Source organism: Xiphophorus hellerii, chromosome 2 (genome assembly GCF_003331165.1).
Source record: "Xiphophorus hellerii strain 12219 chromosome 2, Xiphophorus_hellerii-4.1, whole genome shotgun sequence".
Taxonomy (NCBI): Eukaryota; Metazoa; Chordata; class Actinopteri; order Cyprinodontiformes; family Poeciliidae; genus Xiphophorus; species Xiphophorus hellerii.
Window position 1 is genome coordinate 21,854,638 of NC_045673.1, and position 15,752 is coordinate 21,870,389.

At 39.2% G+C, this 15,752-nt stretch overlaps 1 protein-coding gene across 7 annotated transcripts in view; it reads right to left on the bottom strand.

Moving 5' to 3' along the window:
- Positions 1-1,557: 1,557 nt before the first annotated feature.
- Positions 1,558-15,752, bottom strand: part of LOC116735801 (CUGBP Elav-like family member 2) — a 37,709-nt gene continuing 23,514 nt past the window's right edge. For 3 of the 7 annotated variants that reach the window (XM_032587909.1, XM_032587949.1, XM_032587959.1), the window contains exons 5-13: positions 15,596-15,730; positions 14,604-14,683; positions 13,286-13,447; positions 11,592-11,655; positions 9,872-10,009; positions 8,974-9,099; positions 8,688-8,864; positions 8,402-8,548; positions 1,558-6,429 (exon numbers count right to left, since the gene is read on the bottom strand). In XM_032587909.1, coding sequence (XP_032443800.1) covers positions 6,302-6,429; positions 8,402-8,548; positions 8,688-8,864; positions 8,974-9,099; positions 9,872-10,009; positions 11,592-11,655; positions 13,286-13,447; positions 14,604-14,683; positions 15,596-15,730 — 1,157 coding nt within the window. In that variant the 3' untranslated portion in view covers positions 1,558-6,301. The remainder of the gene's footprint in view (positions 6,430-8,401; positions 8,549-8,687; positions 8,865-8,973; positions 9,100-9,871; positions 10,010-11,591; positions 11,656-13,285; positions 13,448-14,603; positions 14,684-15,595; positions 15,731-15,752) is intronic. The other 4 variants (XR_004342437.1, XM_032587938.1, XM_032587931.1 and 1 more) reach the window with 4 other exon arrangements.

A 15,752-nucleotide genomic window follows, 5' to 3' on the forward strand; every position in this document is an offset into this window, starting at 1 on the left:
TTTATACACTCTCCATTTAGAGTATAACAAAATAGAAACGTTATTCTGCAACGACCAGGGAGTCTGAACAGGACAAACTTTTTGGATTTAATCTACTGAAAATCCATGTAATTTTCCTTCCAAGCTAAAAAAAAAAAAATTTGCGTACTGCTTTGTGTTGGCTATTTAAAATCCAAATGACATATTGTTTGTGTTTGTGGCGTAACAAAATACTGAACGGTATATAGGCCTCAAGGTTTTGCTCAGGTTGGATGGCATGATTTTAATGAGCTACCATGGGACCAGAGTGGGTTGGCTACATACAACCAATCCAGGTCATTGTTTCTTAAATGGGTTGTCCATAAAGAAAAACACTTCAAAACACTGTGGCAGGAAAAGTGATCCTACATCAAACCTACGTAGGCAGCCAACATAGGTCTGTTGTGCAACCAAGGGACAAACCTATCAGTGACCCACGTTTCATACTACACTCCACTCCAAATGTAAAAATGTACATGTACTTACCTGCAGAACCCATTTATATAAAACCCCCATGATCCCAGTTTGATAACGGCATAGTGCTTTTCTAAACACCCACCAGACCTGGATACCTACAAAACCTTTTTCTTTTTAATAGCCAATTCTCACATGGATTGAGAAATAGTAATGGAGATGAAATAAAAAGTTCCATCAAGCCTTAACACGGGCTTTTGTCATGGTGCAAAATTCTGTTTTAAACGTCAATTTGTACCTAATTTCTTGATTCATTTGATTATTTTACCACTGGGTGGAGCTACTGTACAGCAATGGTTTGGTACTTTTTCTTAAAATTTTACCTTGTTTTTTAATACGTTTAGATAAAGAGGTTGGTGGACTGAAACGTTGGAGTGTAAACAGTAATATGGCAGTAGGCCCTCCATCCACATTTTTATGTTTAATTTTTTTTTTTTGTAATGTTGTAAAACACGTTTGTGGTTTAAGGGCGAGGCTCTTTGGCATGTTAGGTAATCATTTGGGACCGTGACGCCACAGAACCAGACATGACATGTTATGAAATCATCTCCTGACATGTTAAGTAATTGTCCACAAAGATGATGAATAATTCGCTCAGGAAGTAAGATGCTTTTCAGAAGCAAGCAGTGGATTTTTAAATCTTCTAAGCAGGTTGTAGCAAACTTTCAAAGGCCAGATTGAAAACGAAACATGCAACTATTAGTGATCCTGTCAAAACATTGTCTCCATTTCTGGTCAATCACCAAAAAAACCCTAAAAACTAAGGAAGTGTGTTTAAGGTTAAGGCTAAGGTAAATTGAGAAGTAAAACCAAAAAAAACTTTTAACCTTAATGGATTTCTGCTCCATCTTCATGTCTAGCTCATATTGGAAATGGACTACATTTTTAATTAGCGCCAAAGGTGTTTAGCAACCTTGACATGAGATCTGCAAAAGCTTGATTCACATTAAAAAGGCTACAGCAAAGAGAAGCACAAGAGAGACACGACACACTGGGAGAGGGAAGGGTGGTCCATAAAATGTCTGTACAACACCGTACGAGCACAAAACAGACAAAGACACACAGTCCATATTAGGGGAAATGGTTTAATTTCGAGACAGAGGCAAAGAAACACACCACACAAACGAACACTGATCAAAACGAAAAAAAGAAGAAAAACAAAACGAAAAAATCTTCCAACTACACACTCCGCTATGGTGGGAAGGAAAACAAAAACTACACAAGTAAAAAGCAAAGCTTTAAACTAACCACGCAACTTCTTAACTAAGACAATTATCCACACAGGTTGTCAAAAAATCCTGACCATTAAATTATGTGGAAAGCACAATCACTAACATGAAACTTACCACGATTAGAGGATCCCAACCCTCCCCCGAAACTGATTAACGAAGTGAGGACCATGTAGAGATCCGAGTAAAAATCAAACTCATCTTTTAGAGGCTAAAGCAGGACAAAAATAAAAATAAAAATCAAAGCTAGACATCGCCAAACTCAAGACCTGGTCAAGGCAAGGCCACGTTGAGAGGCCGGACATGTTTTGTTTTTTTATTCTTTTCAATATAGATGTTTTTTTTTTTTCCTTTTCCTTTAATTTCCAATATAAAAAGCTTCACTGGTACAAAATACATATGAACAACCAGTTGTAGAAATCGGGACAGCCTGTATACGTCTTTTTTTTTTCTTGTTTTTTTTTTTTTAAATCCCACCCTCTTTCCAAAAGTTTGGACAGAAATAAACTCTACTGTGTGTATAATACAGCTCACATCAAGATGCACTCACTTTGGCTTTCCTCGAGACAAGACGAAACATCTATTAAATTATTGGTGGAACATGAATAAAGTCCTACTGATTAGTAGACAAGAAAATAAGGTGTTTTTTTTCTTCTTTAACTTGTTTTTCCCCAGATCAACACATCTACAGAGATGCAAAGCTACCCACACACAAACAAAAAAAAAAGAAAAGAAAAGCACTTCAAAATGAGAAACAGCAAGAGTCAAAGTGATTGTTAGAGCTGATGGGAGATTTGAGATGGAAGCCCCTGAAGTGAGTCCAGTTCCTGTTGGGACTGCTCTGACTATACATTGTGCTTTTTTTTTTTTGTTTTTATTGATTTTTTTAAAATGTAATACACCATGAACTACTTTGCAAGACACCTGCGATCTAATTGTCTTAACATGTGACCCCTCACAGCTCACTTTTATGCTTTAGCTCGCTTTTCAACTTCAACCCCCCCCCCAAAAAAAAACAACCAGATGATCACAACACAGTTGGCATCACGAAGTGTTTCAATACGCACTGAGACGCTTAACCTTCAAATGTATTGGGAAGTTTATTGTTTATCTACATTTTTTTTTTTTTAAAAACCAACTGTTCAAATCGAGTACATCACAAAACACATTTACCAATAACGCAGCACAGAGAAAGAGGGAGAGAGAGAAGGGGGGGGGAAAGTGGGGATATTAGCAGGTAACAAAGAGCTTTATGACACTGGCATTAACAGACCAGAAAAAACAAAACAAAAACAAATGGAAAAAAAGGCAAACTGCAGCAACTTGTAAACCAAGGCCTAATAACAAGTGTAGGCAGTTTCTAGACATATATTTATATATGGCACTTTGAATATTGTATTGCATTTGGATAGAAAAAACACTGTAAAAAGCACATGCCCATATTAAAAGAGAAATCAGTGGTACCTTGAGAATTTTGGATCAAAATCACACACACTCACCACATTCTGTCAAAGTGTTTAGCTCCCACAATTGTGCTTCACATTTCCTTACAAAACTAGAACACTTTTCTTGAGCGCTGTTGCAAATTTGGTATTTTTTTTTTTTTTTTAATATATATATATTTTTGGGTTGTAATAAAAGGAAACCAAAAAAAAAAAAAAAATCCCAATTTAAAAAGATTCAAAATGGTGAGAAAAGTGTGCATTTTGTGTCGTAATCCTGCGTGTTGAAGTTTTAAACACATAAAAACCCCTGAGTTGACAACTCTTTAGCGCCACCAGGTAAGCAGTTTGTTTAGGAACCCTTTTTTTCTTTCACTTTTTTTTCTTTTTAAGGGGTGGAGGGTGGGTGAAGTGGTCTTTTTTTTAATTATTTTTTTTAGCAGGGTTGTTTTAACAATGTGTAGCACAAGAGAGAAAATTTCACCCTGATAAAAAAGTGTAAACTTGGTGCAGAATAATGGAATGTATTTGTATCCCAACACTAAAGTGGTGGAGCTTTTCAAATGTGCCATGCGAGAAACAAAATCAGAAAACAGCAAACAGGTTAGATAAAAAGCAAACGTGTGTCTAAAATGTGCAGAGACCCACAGGTTGTGTTTTTGTCCAAGTGATCTCCTCTTCAGGGGCTCCCACTGATGCAACCACATTAAGTGTTGCCTGTGTGTGTGTGTGTGTGTGTGTGTAAAGAAAAACTAGATATTACAGCAAACAAACCCCCCAAAAAGTTGTGTATTCAAAAACAAGAGTTTGACACATGGGCACTTCAACAACCAAAAAAAATTAAAAATTAAAACATTGTCCATGGATGATTAACAGACATTTTAAATCATTTTTCAAACATGAGGCAATCCAAACGAAACCAAAGTGAAACATCCATCGATTAAGTTAGTAATGGAAAAAAAAAATAATAATAATAAATTCACAGAGTCAACAAGACGTACCTTTGAAGTCGAACACTTTATAAAACAGGAAAAAAATTTAAAATAAAATTAGCCTCAAAATTTGACCCTTAAAATTCTCAAACCAGATGTCATTTTTAATTAAACCAGAATTTTACTAAATTTACTACAAATGACCCCGCAAATGGTCACCAAACTCAAATTTTAGTCCTTTTTTTAAAGAAAAAAAAAAAAAAAGACTAATAAACTGAAAACACTCCCCCCTCCCGCTCCCCAACATAGATGACAATACAACAAAAATCTACAAAAAACCCAAAGTTGTGCCTGGGTTGTTAGTTAAACCTCTATAGATTCAATGGTACAAAATATAGGTAATCTAAGTGTGCATTTAAACCACAGATTGTCTATTTGTGAATCAGTTCTAAAAAAGTTGACTCATGTAGGTAGTCATTTCTCTCAGCAGAGCAAATGTACCTTTTATTGTGCCATTGATAGTTTAATAAAAAGGTAAATACACTCATTTTTGTAAATGAAAAAAGAAAATATTTTAAATAGCCTTAATGTAAATCGTCACACTGCCCACATAATGTAGAGATCGAAACAAATCGCCTAGAGCAACTTTTACTTGTCAGACTTTGGAAAAAAATGTTGGAAAAGTGGTCTGTAGGATCTTTTTTTTTTTTTCTTTAAGAAGCCAAAATATTGCTAATGGCACCAAATAGCACACATGTGTGCCAATCCCTGTATTCAACTTTCAAGTGAACTATTACTGAGAGAGGTAAAAAGAAAATACATAGCTAAATTAAAAATTAGAAATCCCACAGGTTTTTAAAATATTAACAGAAAAACAAAAACGTCTCTTCAATGAAATCATTGCAGCTAAGTTTTCACATTAATATGCTTGACCTCTCTCCTGCCCGTCACATTTTCTTATAGAAAAAAGCGAGAAAAAAACAACAAAAAACAAAAGAAAAACATGATCATACATGCAGAAAAATCAGGTTGAGCTAAGGTCAGGGTCAGTGGGTGGCCGGGTATTGGTCAGGCGAGCTTAGAGAGACATCACAGACAATGGTGGGATGATGAGGCCAGGGAGAGGGGGTTTGGCTTGGCTTTCAACATCATGAAGACATGCTAGGCTAATGATGAGCAAACAGGCATGGAGATTTGTTCTAAAAAAGGAACAAAAACACGAAGAGAGAGAGAGAGAGAGAGGAGACAGGACAAAGAGGAGAGAAGAGAAAGTTAGGGGCACAGCACAAGAAATTTTTTTTAAGCCATGAGGCACAATAAACAACAAAAAAAATAATGCAAGTCACCACGTAACAGCAAGGACAGCAGGGTAAACACGTCCCCCCCCCCCCTTCTCTCCCGACACACAAAAAAACAACACACCGATTTACAGAAGTGACACCACTAGGACTATGGCAGACTCTGGCATGCACATACTTTTATACTTGGCACCGAAAGAGATCCATCTAAAGCCCAGTCCCTTGTGGGAGACTTGGAGGATGGATGGAATGACTGGAGGAGGTTGTTAATAGAGGGAAAAAAAGAGGTAGCCTAGCCTAAAATGGCTTAGACAATGAATGTAAACAGACAAAAAAAAAAAAAAAAAACAGAAGAGGGGAAACAGAAAAGACTGCTAGATATTCACGACAACGACGACACAACATGAGACAGACTACAGATGAGAAGTGAAAAGCAGGTTGCAGCTCTGGCTCAGGGTCTGTGCGGCCTCGCTTCAGCCCTTCAACAACAACGACTGATCCTTAGTCAACCTGGCTCACTTGACCTGAAGGCAATGAAGTGGCATGGAAACACATCTGATGCTCTCCACTAAATACAGTGACACAAAATACCTCCAGCAAACACTGACTCCAGTGATAGTCATAAATAATCATATACATTAAAATATTTCAGACTCAAAAGTACATAATAAAAACCGCAGGAATGAAATACAGCAAAAACGTGGAGAGATCTTAGCAACCTTTTTTTTCTCGTTTGTTTTTCTTTTCATTTAAGGAAAAGGGTGAGTCTTCCTCCTGTGGTGGGCTCCTGTCCCCTTTGACCCCCCCCTGAGTCTCTGCTGTGGTGACCTTGGCAGGAGGGTGAACTTACCCTAGCAGTGCTAGAACTGAGCTGGGGAGGGAGCTGGGGGGGAGGCCCCAGGCAAGGATCAGTAGGGCTTGCTGTCGTTCTTGGAGCGCTTCAGCTGAACCTTCAGCCTCTTCATGCCGATCTGGAAACCGTTCATGGCCTGAATGGCAGCCTGCGCGGAGACAGGATTGTCATAGCTGACGAACCCTAAAAAAACAAACGACAACAACAAACACACGTTAAAATCTCATGTGATCACTGAACACAGTAGTGTTTGGCATCTATAGTTACATCTGTACTGTAGTTAAGATTTGAAAGATTTGGTTAAAACAGGAACTGAACCATAACGTTATTCTGAGTAGGATTAAACTGGCTGGTTTCCTGCCTTAAATGCAGCTTTTAAGCAATAATAGAATGGAGGTCAGGGGTCAAAACACAAGCTTATCGTCAGCCTGCTTCATCCATTCCTAAAAATACTTTGTGTAACGCACCAACGCCAGAGACAGCATGAAAGACCCTCTGCTTTACAGCATAGCCCAAAACACTCTGCCCGTTTAATCAGACAGTCTGGATGCTTGGATGCATTTACTCGAGTTGGTATGCAGACTTTAGACCAGTGGTGCCCAAAGTCGGTTCTCGAGGGCCAACATCCTGCAGGGTTTAGTTCTCTCCCTGGTTTAACGCACCTGGATAAAATGATGGCTCGTTAGAAGGCCTAAGAAGAACATTGACATGCTGAAAAGGTTGTTACTACCACCAGGGAGAGAACTAAAACATGCAGGATGCCAGCCCTCGAGGACCGACTTTGTGCACCACTGCTTTAGACTCTAGACTTAATTGTTGTAACATTTAGTCACCAGTTGGGGGCAGTCTTGCCAGTTAAATGACAAGGTACTGCAGTATCTGCTAGTGTTGATCAAGTTTCTGTATTGGTTTAAAGAGGATGGACATTTGGTCTGAAAGTGATTCTAAAAAATATTTTAAAATTCATCAAAATTTCCATGCATCCTGGATTCAGGAGATTTTTTAAGATTTGGCTTTCCTTGGATTCTTTCTGAAATCCAGCTCAACAATGTGCATATATTTGGGGGGAAAAAATAATTACACCACACAAACTAACAAGATGTTAGTTTATGTGGTGTAAACTAAGAAATATGAAAATGTGTGACTGAAGCAATTCCAGGCAGTCTTGTGAATGGTCTCTCTCAAGCTGGGAGCAACATGGAGACGTGCTGCACTCCATCCACCCTAAAACCTACCCCACGGCTGTAGAAAGGCTTCCACACACTCTGACTTGATGGAAAAATGAAATTTTTTGAAATATTTTCAGCTTTGAAAACCAGTCTTAGAAACTAAAGTAGAACCATCAATATTATAATTAGACAACATCACCTTATAAATTACATTTAGATATTTCAGATTTTCCAACACTTAAGTTGTCGATGGCAGATGGCAGGGTGGCTACCTGAGCAGGTAGCTCAGCTAATTAACCCGCTGACAACTTGTCTCACTTGTGTCATTCTTTATTGGCATTTCACAAAATTGTTGTTTAAAATGCTTCACAGTGAGCATTTTACTTAAGCTAAAATGCATGAGGAGAGGTCTTTGAGTATAAATATGTAATAAAATGTTATAGATCCAGGATGACCAGCTGTAGTTCTCAAGAGGAGAACTAATTAATAGATGGTTAAATAGGTTCCTGCAGAACCTGGACATGCGGAGGAGAAACTCCCAGGTGTTGAATCAGCAACATAATGAAAACATGAAGGGATCTGCCTCTTGGTCGACCACCACTGAGTAAATCACGTCCCGTTTTTATTTAGTGTTACATCGAGACAATTTTTGATTTACTCAGGGTTTGAACTCAAGTTCCTAATGAACGAATCACATCCAGGTCAAGCTGCTAAAGTGCAAAATCTAGAAGTGAACAACCTAAAACTGCACCGATATCCAGTCCCTCATCTTTAGGAAATGGATCCTTTCAAATAGAAAACATGATTTCAAAGTATTAACTAAGCTACCCAGAGTAATAAAACTCTGATCTTTACACAAAAATAAGTAATATTGTTACAAACCAAGCTACTTTTTAAGGTGCCTCTGTCAGATCCTGTGGTAATTTAAGCTTAACCATCACCCCACAGCTATTCACCAATTACACAACACATCTATATTCACTTACCAAAGCATTTGCTCAGATTGGTCTGTTTGTCAATAAAGACTTTGGCAGAGACCACGTTTCCGAAAGGCATGAACATCTGCAGAAGATCCTGGTCCCCGAACTCTTGCGGCAGGTGGTAGATGAACAGGTTGGCGCCCTCTGGCCCTACTCCATTTAGTAAGAAACCAGGAGCTAAAGTTACATACGACCTTGGAAACATTCAACAGTAATTACTCATGTCTAGTTCAGCAAATTCTCCATGCGCAGCGTTTGGAAAGTGTTGTGTGTTCGTTGAGGATGTATTCACCTTCCTTCTGACTGCCAGCCACGCTCTGCTGCAGCAGAGACTGGCTGTAGAGGGAGGGCAGGGCTGAGGCCGTGTACTGCTGCATCCCTGAGTAGGCCTGTGTCAGTGCATCCATGGAACTTGCAGCCGAGCCGTTGGCCATGGAGGCTCCCAGGCCTCCGTTCATGGCCCCCATACCTGGAACAGCAGAGCAAACTGATGAGTCGCACCCAAATAAAACACTTCGTATTTAACGGGTCGCGTTTCTTCTTTGGTATTTTCTGAGGCGTACGAAGAGGAGACTCACCACTGACACCGCTAGTGAGAGCATTAAGGTTGTTGAGGCCCATAGAGGTGCCAGTAAGACTCTGCAGTGTGCCCAGAGAGGCCAGGGTGTTCATGGCAGCACCAGCACTGGACCCTGCTGTTGAACCTGCAGGCAGATTTTTAAAAAATGTATACAAAGATAATTAGTTTCATGAGGAAAAGTGGTCAATTACTGAAATACAGTTGAACTAGTTGGTGGAAGACAGTAGCTGAGTTTCCATTAGAAATGTGGGGAAAACTTTGTCGAAATTAATCTAATGTTGAAAAACACAATTTCACCATTACGATGTTTTCATTAAATAAACTCAATTAAAATCACACGTGGATAAGTTTGTTCATGTGTCATTTAAAAAACATGCTGCTACAACTTCGTCTTTTCGCCAGTAACATCATCAGGCTGTTGGTCACATGTCTCGTGTATTTCCCATTGCAGTTCTGTGAAATACTCCAATTTCGATACAGCCCAAAAACAACAAACACCTCATCCTAGTGCAAATACTTTTATTAAAACACTGAAGGTTTTTTTTCCCCTCAAAATTGGCATGTTTCTATACAATGAATTTATTTTTGTAATTCCGCTTTGCACAATGTAAACGCATCTTCCACAGGACTGGCTTAGGAAACCTTAAACATAAAACGTTAATACATCTGACGGGAAACAATGTTGAGAGATTAAATTCACCAAATTCACCCACATAAACTGAAGACCACAAATATGCAGGCTGGTAAAGTAAAACCACCTAACTTTGATCTGAATCCTGCAAATAAGGCTAGTCTAATTCTGAGGTTTGGACCTGCGTCTTCACTGCTATAAACTCATAATGATGAACAGGGGAGGGAAAGCGACTAACCTGAGCTTATGTTTGACTTTAACTCACCTGGACTGGCGAGAGCCCCCAGGGCTGCGCTGCTGGTTGACAGAGCGCTGGTTGAAGTCGGGCTGGCAGAGCTCTGGGCTGCAGCTGCGGCCGCAGCCAACGTGGCCAGGTTTTGCAGCTGAAGAGGATTCACACCTGCTGAAAATACAAAGCAGCAGAGGTAATACGGATGACGGCCATGTTTAAGCTCCTGCAGGCGTGAGCCTTTTCAAATTCTCTTGCAGCGCAATTTTCTGCCCAGAATGCAAGCATAAAACAATATATTCTCTCTGCTGCCTTTGAAGAATCCAACATTAAGCTACGTTATTTTAGCAGTCTGCAGACAGTGTGCTTCAGTATGTTAAATTCATGACTTGTTGACCTTTAGTCCCTTTAGGTTTTAAACCTAAGAGCTATGTGGGTTCTGAAAACCAACTTGATAAATTACTTAGAACCTTCAGCATCAGAATAAGCTTTATTAGTCAAAAATATGTGCAAACAAGGAATCTGACACCACGTACAGACAACATTATAGAACTTTAGCGGAAATAAAAAGTAAAAAATTTTTACATATATTTGTACATGCACCAAATATTTCTGTCATTTACTTTTGCAATAGTGCAACGTGCCAATTTAGTTTCACAGAAGGTTCTTAACTATAACTCAACTTATTTTGGGATTTTTTGTTTTTTTCACTCAGTGACACAGAGAGCACTGTCACATGTTTTACATGAAGGGTTTTAAGACAACTACTGGAGTCCTTGTTTGTCATGCGGATCACACCAGTTAAAACTTTGATATCCTGAAGGAGCACGGAGTAAATAAGGCAGCCATTTTTTTATTTCAATGAACGACAATAAACTAGTTTTAAAAGTTTCTGAAAACGTTAAGGTCAGGCGATGAGTTCTTTCCAACAAGCATGAAACACAAGATTTACAGTAATGTAATTCTTCCAACACAACTACAACCCATGAAATGAGACAAAAATAAATAAAATGGAAAAAAGGTCAATAGAAGAACATTCAATATCCATGTTGGAAAATTGAGGCACATTTAAGATGTTCTACTCTTAAAATGTAGATGAAATTTAAAGATTATGACTTCTCTAATCATGATAACTAAATTGTCATAGCCTACAGTTAAAGGTGTAAAACCTAAATTGAAAAGCAGCAGGACAACCCAGAGGCCTACCGATCCACAATAAAATGTGGATTTTTTCTTCCTCCAGAGCCTGCCTTTGTTTTCATCGTTATGATTATGACAATTTCTTTCCAAATTGCAATGTTTTAACTAAAGAAAAAAAAGGTTTAAAGTACTCTGACGGATAGAAACCGCCAAACAACCCCACAGCTTTTACTTTAACACATTTCCATTATTTTATCATTAAAAGAAATCGTTCTTTTAAGCAGTTAAATGTACCGTCACACAACTGCACACTTTTAATTGATAAATTACTGCTCCAGCAGAAAAACTCAGCCTTAGATTTAACACTGGACTTCAAATCGTTTTTTTAATACCAACAGCTGCACTACATTAGCTCGACTAATGGAAAAGTGCTGTCAATACGAAGGCCTTGCAGTATTACAATAGCTCCAGGCCATGTGCAATATCCCCGCGATGTAAAGCAGCAACACGATTTATTATACTTGAACCACATGGTAGAATCGGTGACATAGAAACTTCCCTTTAACAGTCCGAATAATGAGATAAATGGTTTTTAACATTTGATAGTAAAACTCACCTCCTAGCCTCTGAATGCCATTGAAACTGCTTTGATTACTGGTTGATGTCGCCTGCTGGAGCAACTGAAAGCAGAAAGAAAAAAAAAAACAGACGCAGATCAAACAGAGCACTCTCTTAAACTCTAAATTATTTAAAATCTATATAAATAGAAACTACTGGACACATTTCAGCATGAATTCTGCATGTTTTAAAATATTTATTGAGGATTTTTGCCGTCCTATTTAAAATGTATATTTCAGATTGACGAAATAGCAGCCTGCCAGGTTTTTGTCCTCGTTTTCTTGGCAGAAACCAAACGGCTCGTCTGTTCATGTTCGAGTCACATGGTGTTTGGCTCAGCGTTACAGAACACCCGTGCGAGTCACGTGCCTTTCCTCGTTAGCCAGGACACAAACTGGGAGTGAAGATGTTTTCTAGTCTGAGCCAAGAAAATGGGTGTATAGATCAGACTTAATCGTCAAGTTTCTGCATCTATGAAGCTCCACAGAACAAAACGTCAGACCAGCAGACAATGCATCAGCGCTGAAATGTTGCCCTTTTCACTTTCTGCTTCATTTGTTTCATCAAACTGTATGAAGCTTGCAGAAGGATTTATACTTCTTGATCACTTTTCTCTTTTTAAAACCACAAACATATATTCTATTGGGATCATATATGATGGAGCATAATTGTGTAGAAGAGGAAAAATGGTGCCATACTTAATATAAAAAAAAAACAAAGTCAAGAAGGTCTTCATGTATTTTGGCTCTAAAATCTAAAAATTAATATTTACCATTTGTTCTTACATGAAAGAGTCAGTTTTGGGTGCATCAACTGTAGTTACGCACGTTTAAGGCCAAGTTGTCAAAATCATTTTCATTTCAGGTCACATGAAGATCCTAAATTTTCTCAAAGGGTCAGTTTTGGCAGAATGTATTGAGAAAAATATCTATTAAACTGTTAAAGCACTGTAGCTTTCTCTAGATTCAATGATGACGCAATTAAAATTAAACATTTAATATCCTTTCACACTGATTGTCACTGTAAAAAATAAAAACTGATTTGAATCGACTGATAAGATGTGATTTTGAAGTTCTACCTATGTGGCCCTTTGGCGCATGCGTGTCAAAATCGAGGCCAGAGGGCCAAAACCGGTCCGCCATAGCTTTTTATGTGGCCCACTGCACTCTAAATTTCAAGGCAACAGTTGTGCACTTAAATATTTTATCAATCAAATAAAAGTAGATTTAATTTTTATAGTGCCAAATTATAATGTGGAAATATGTTCAGTATTTAATTTTAAGAAGTCAGCTATTTATTAATATGTTGTAGCAATTCTTTAATGGGTTTTAATTAATATTTTCTGCCACAACCGGCCCTTTAGGGACATTCATCATCCTAATATGGCTCGAAATGGATGCGACACTGCTGCTCTAGAGTCTAGAGGGAAACATAAATAGTGGGCCTTGAGTTTGACACGTGGCTTAAATATTAAATTACTCAGAAATAAACTCTATAAATTACGAATGCATCAGGTTGAACCCAAACTTTCTAGGTTTTTTCAATTATAAAAAAAAATTAAAACCATATTTTTTTATAATTACATGGTTGCAACCATTTGCGGTTGGAGAACGAAAAAATTCAAGGTGTGTATCTACTTTTGGAAGTTATAAATGCTGTAGAGGTGTAGACAGTTTGTTCGTCGACACTTACCGCTAGATACTGCGGTGTCAGGGTTCCCAGCCCTGCCAGGTTTCCCCAGGTGGAGGCGTTGTTAAGCTGCTGAATTTGCTGCACGAGCTGCTGCTGCAGGCGCCGCTGCTCCTTGTCCCTCTGGGTGTCGGCAAACTTTACAACCAAAGGTGAAGAACAACCCTGAAGCAGTAAAAAAGGTAGGGGACGTCAAACTGGTTCCAAAGTGCAGACACACACAAAGACATTAACCTTTTATTTATCAATGCACAGTCACATGGTGGCAAAGGAATTAGCTTTGATATGCATTGCACACATGCATATCAAAGCTAACAGAGAGGACATCTGCCATGCATTGCTGAGCCAGGCTACATTCCAAAAAAGGGGGTATGGGACGATGGTGCAGACGGTGAATAATTTTAGCACTCTGCAGAGCTAAACTCAGTCCACAAATATCACACAACATATGGACACAACGTTTAAAACAGAAGAAAAAAATGATAGAAAAAAAAAACACTCAAACATGGATGTCAGCGGACGTAACGGAAAAAATGCAATATATTACACAGAACCTCGCAAACATACAGTCACATATTGTCCAGACAGACGCATGGACAAGGCATGCGGTGCAAAAGTATTTTTTTCAGAGTTAAGAGCCAGACAGGGACCAGGCTGGATAGGGAAAATGGCTTCTGCACCAACAGCACCTCCCATGGCAGCTAAGAAAATCGGGGAGGAAACGATATCGGGAGGAAGGGAGAGGAGGGTAGGAAGTGGTGACCCCCAATGGGGCTTAAATTTAATCTAGTAGGAGGAGCGTTCTGTTTGGTTTAGCTCCTAATTAGACTGGGTCCAACACTTCACTGGGGAGCCTCTGACCTAGCTGTCAAATTACTGCTGCTCTACTTCCACAAAGACTCCACCGGCTAATACGAGAGTACAGCCCCAGTTCTTCCAAGATGTGGGAAAGGGTGGGCTAACTCTATTTTCACCTAAATTTGATGTGAGTGGGTTATTTTCACCGTGACAGAAAAAAAAAGACAAAAAAAAAAAACACCATTAGATCCCTATCAGAACAGAGGTGTGTTTATTTCAGCTCTAAATAGAAGAGGACAGGCATTTTTATGAACTATAACAAACAATGTTTTTACTTTTATTCAATTATTCTGCAAATGATTTGATATTGTAATAAGCAGTTGCTTTAGATACACCTCATGCCCTATTGAATTCATTTCTGATGGAACAAGGTCTTCATATTTCCAACACAAGGGGGCAGCAAAAATGTACGAGGGGGTAAAAAAGGGGGGAAATGAGAAATAGGTGCTAAGGGGTACAGTACCTCCATAGTTTGAGAGTGATGCATGGTTTTGATTGCATTCTGTGCCATTGCCCTGGTAGCAAATGTGACAAACGCACAGCCTGTAGGGGGGATAACAATAGGAAAGGGGGGGAGGGAGGGACAAGAAGAAACAAAAACAAGACAAAAAAAGGTTTGGACAACTCGTTATGAACCCCAAAAAACAGACATTACAGTACAGAAAATGGCAACTCCCAAGCACACAGAACCACCCTCACTGGTTAGCACACGGAGAAAAAACACAACGAGGAGAACAGTAAACACTGGTCACATGAGCACAATGATCAACAGATTAAGTTGCCACCAAGAGGCTCGACTATGTGGTGTCAAGGGGAAGACGGTCGACGTGATTGTATCAAAACAAATGCACACATACACACAGTGATTGGCTGAAATAATTCAGGCCTGGAAACAACAAAAAAAAAACAACTAATAAAGCTCATTTATAAATGTAGCTACACTCCATATATAGCTAGAAAAAGCAGGAAGTTGAAGCTAACTGCGTTAAATGGAGGCTGAAGCGTATATGTTCATTAGATCTCACTGCAATCTGAGTCCTTATGCAACAGAAAGCTATGCAGAAGATACGAGGTAATTCCAGCCTTTGCAGTGTATGATTAAGGATGTGGCAAAGGAGCAGCTGAGCTGAGGTGTCTGCCAGCTGAGCCAATGAACACCAGCCGCCAGCAGTTGCCAAGGAGACGGGCCATTGTGCCGGGCAGCGAGTGCAGCAGCCCTTCACCGTGACATGTGGAGGCTCGGAGTCACAGCGACGGGGAGGACAGGAAGGACTCTACTGAAGGTATATATATACATTTTTTTTAAAAAGCTCTCGATTCGTGGATTGTTGGAGTTTAAATTAAGTTCGGAAGGAGCGCCATGAATTCTTAATGAGAATATCTTCTTGGCTGTTCAGAGGGGGTGGCGACTGTAATGCTCAGAGCTGAGTGCCTGGACGCTAAAAGCGCACTTACCTCTGCTCTGACCGTCCGGTCCCCGGAGAATTCGGCATTCTTCGATCTGCCCAAAAGACGAGAACATCATTCTGACCTCGTTCTCGCCGTATTTCTTCGAAACCATTCCCACAAACAGTTTTCTGTCTTCCACTGCTGCAGATGGGATAAAGGAGAG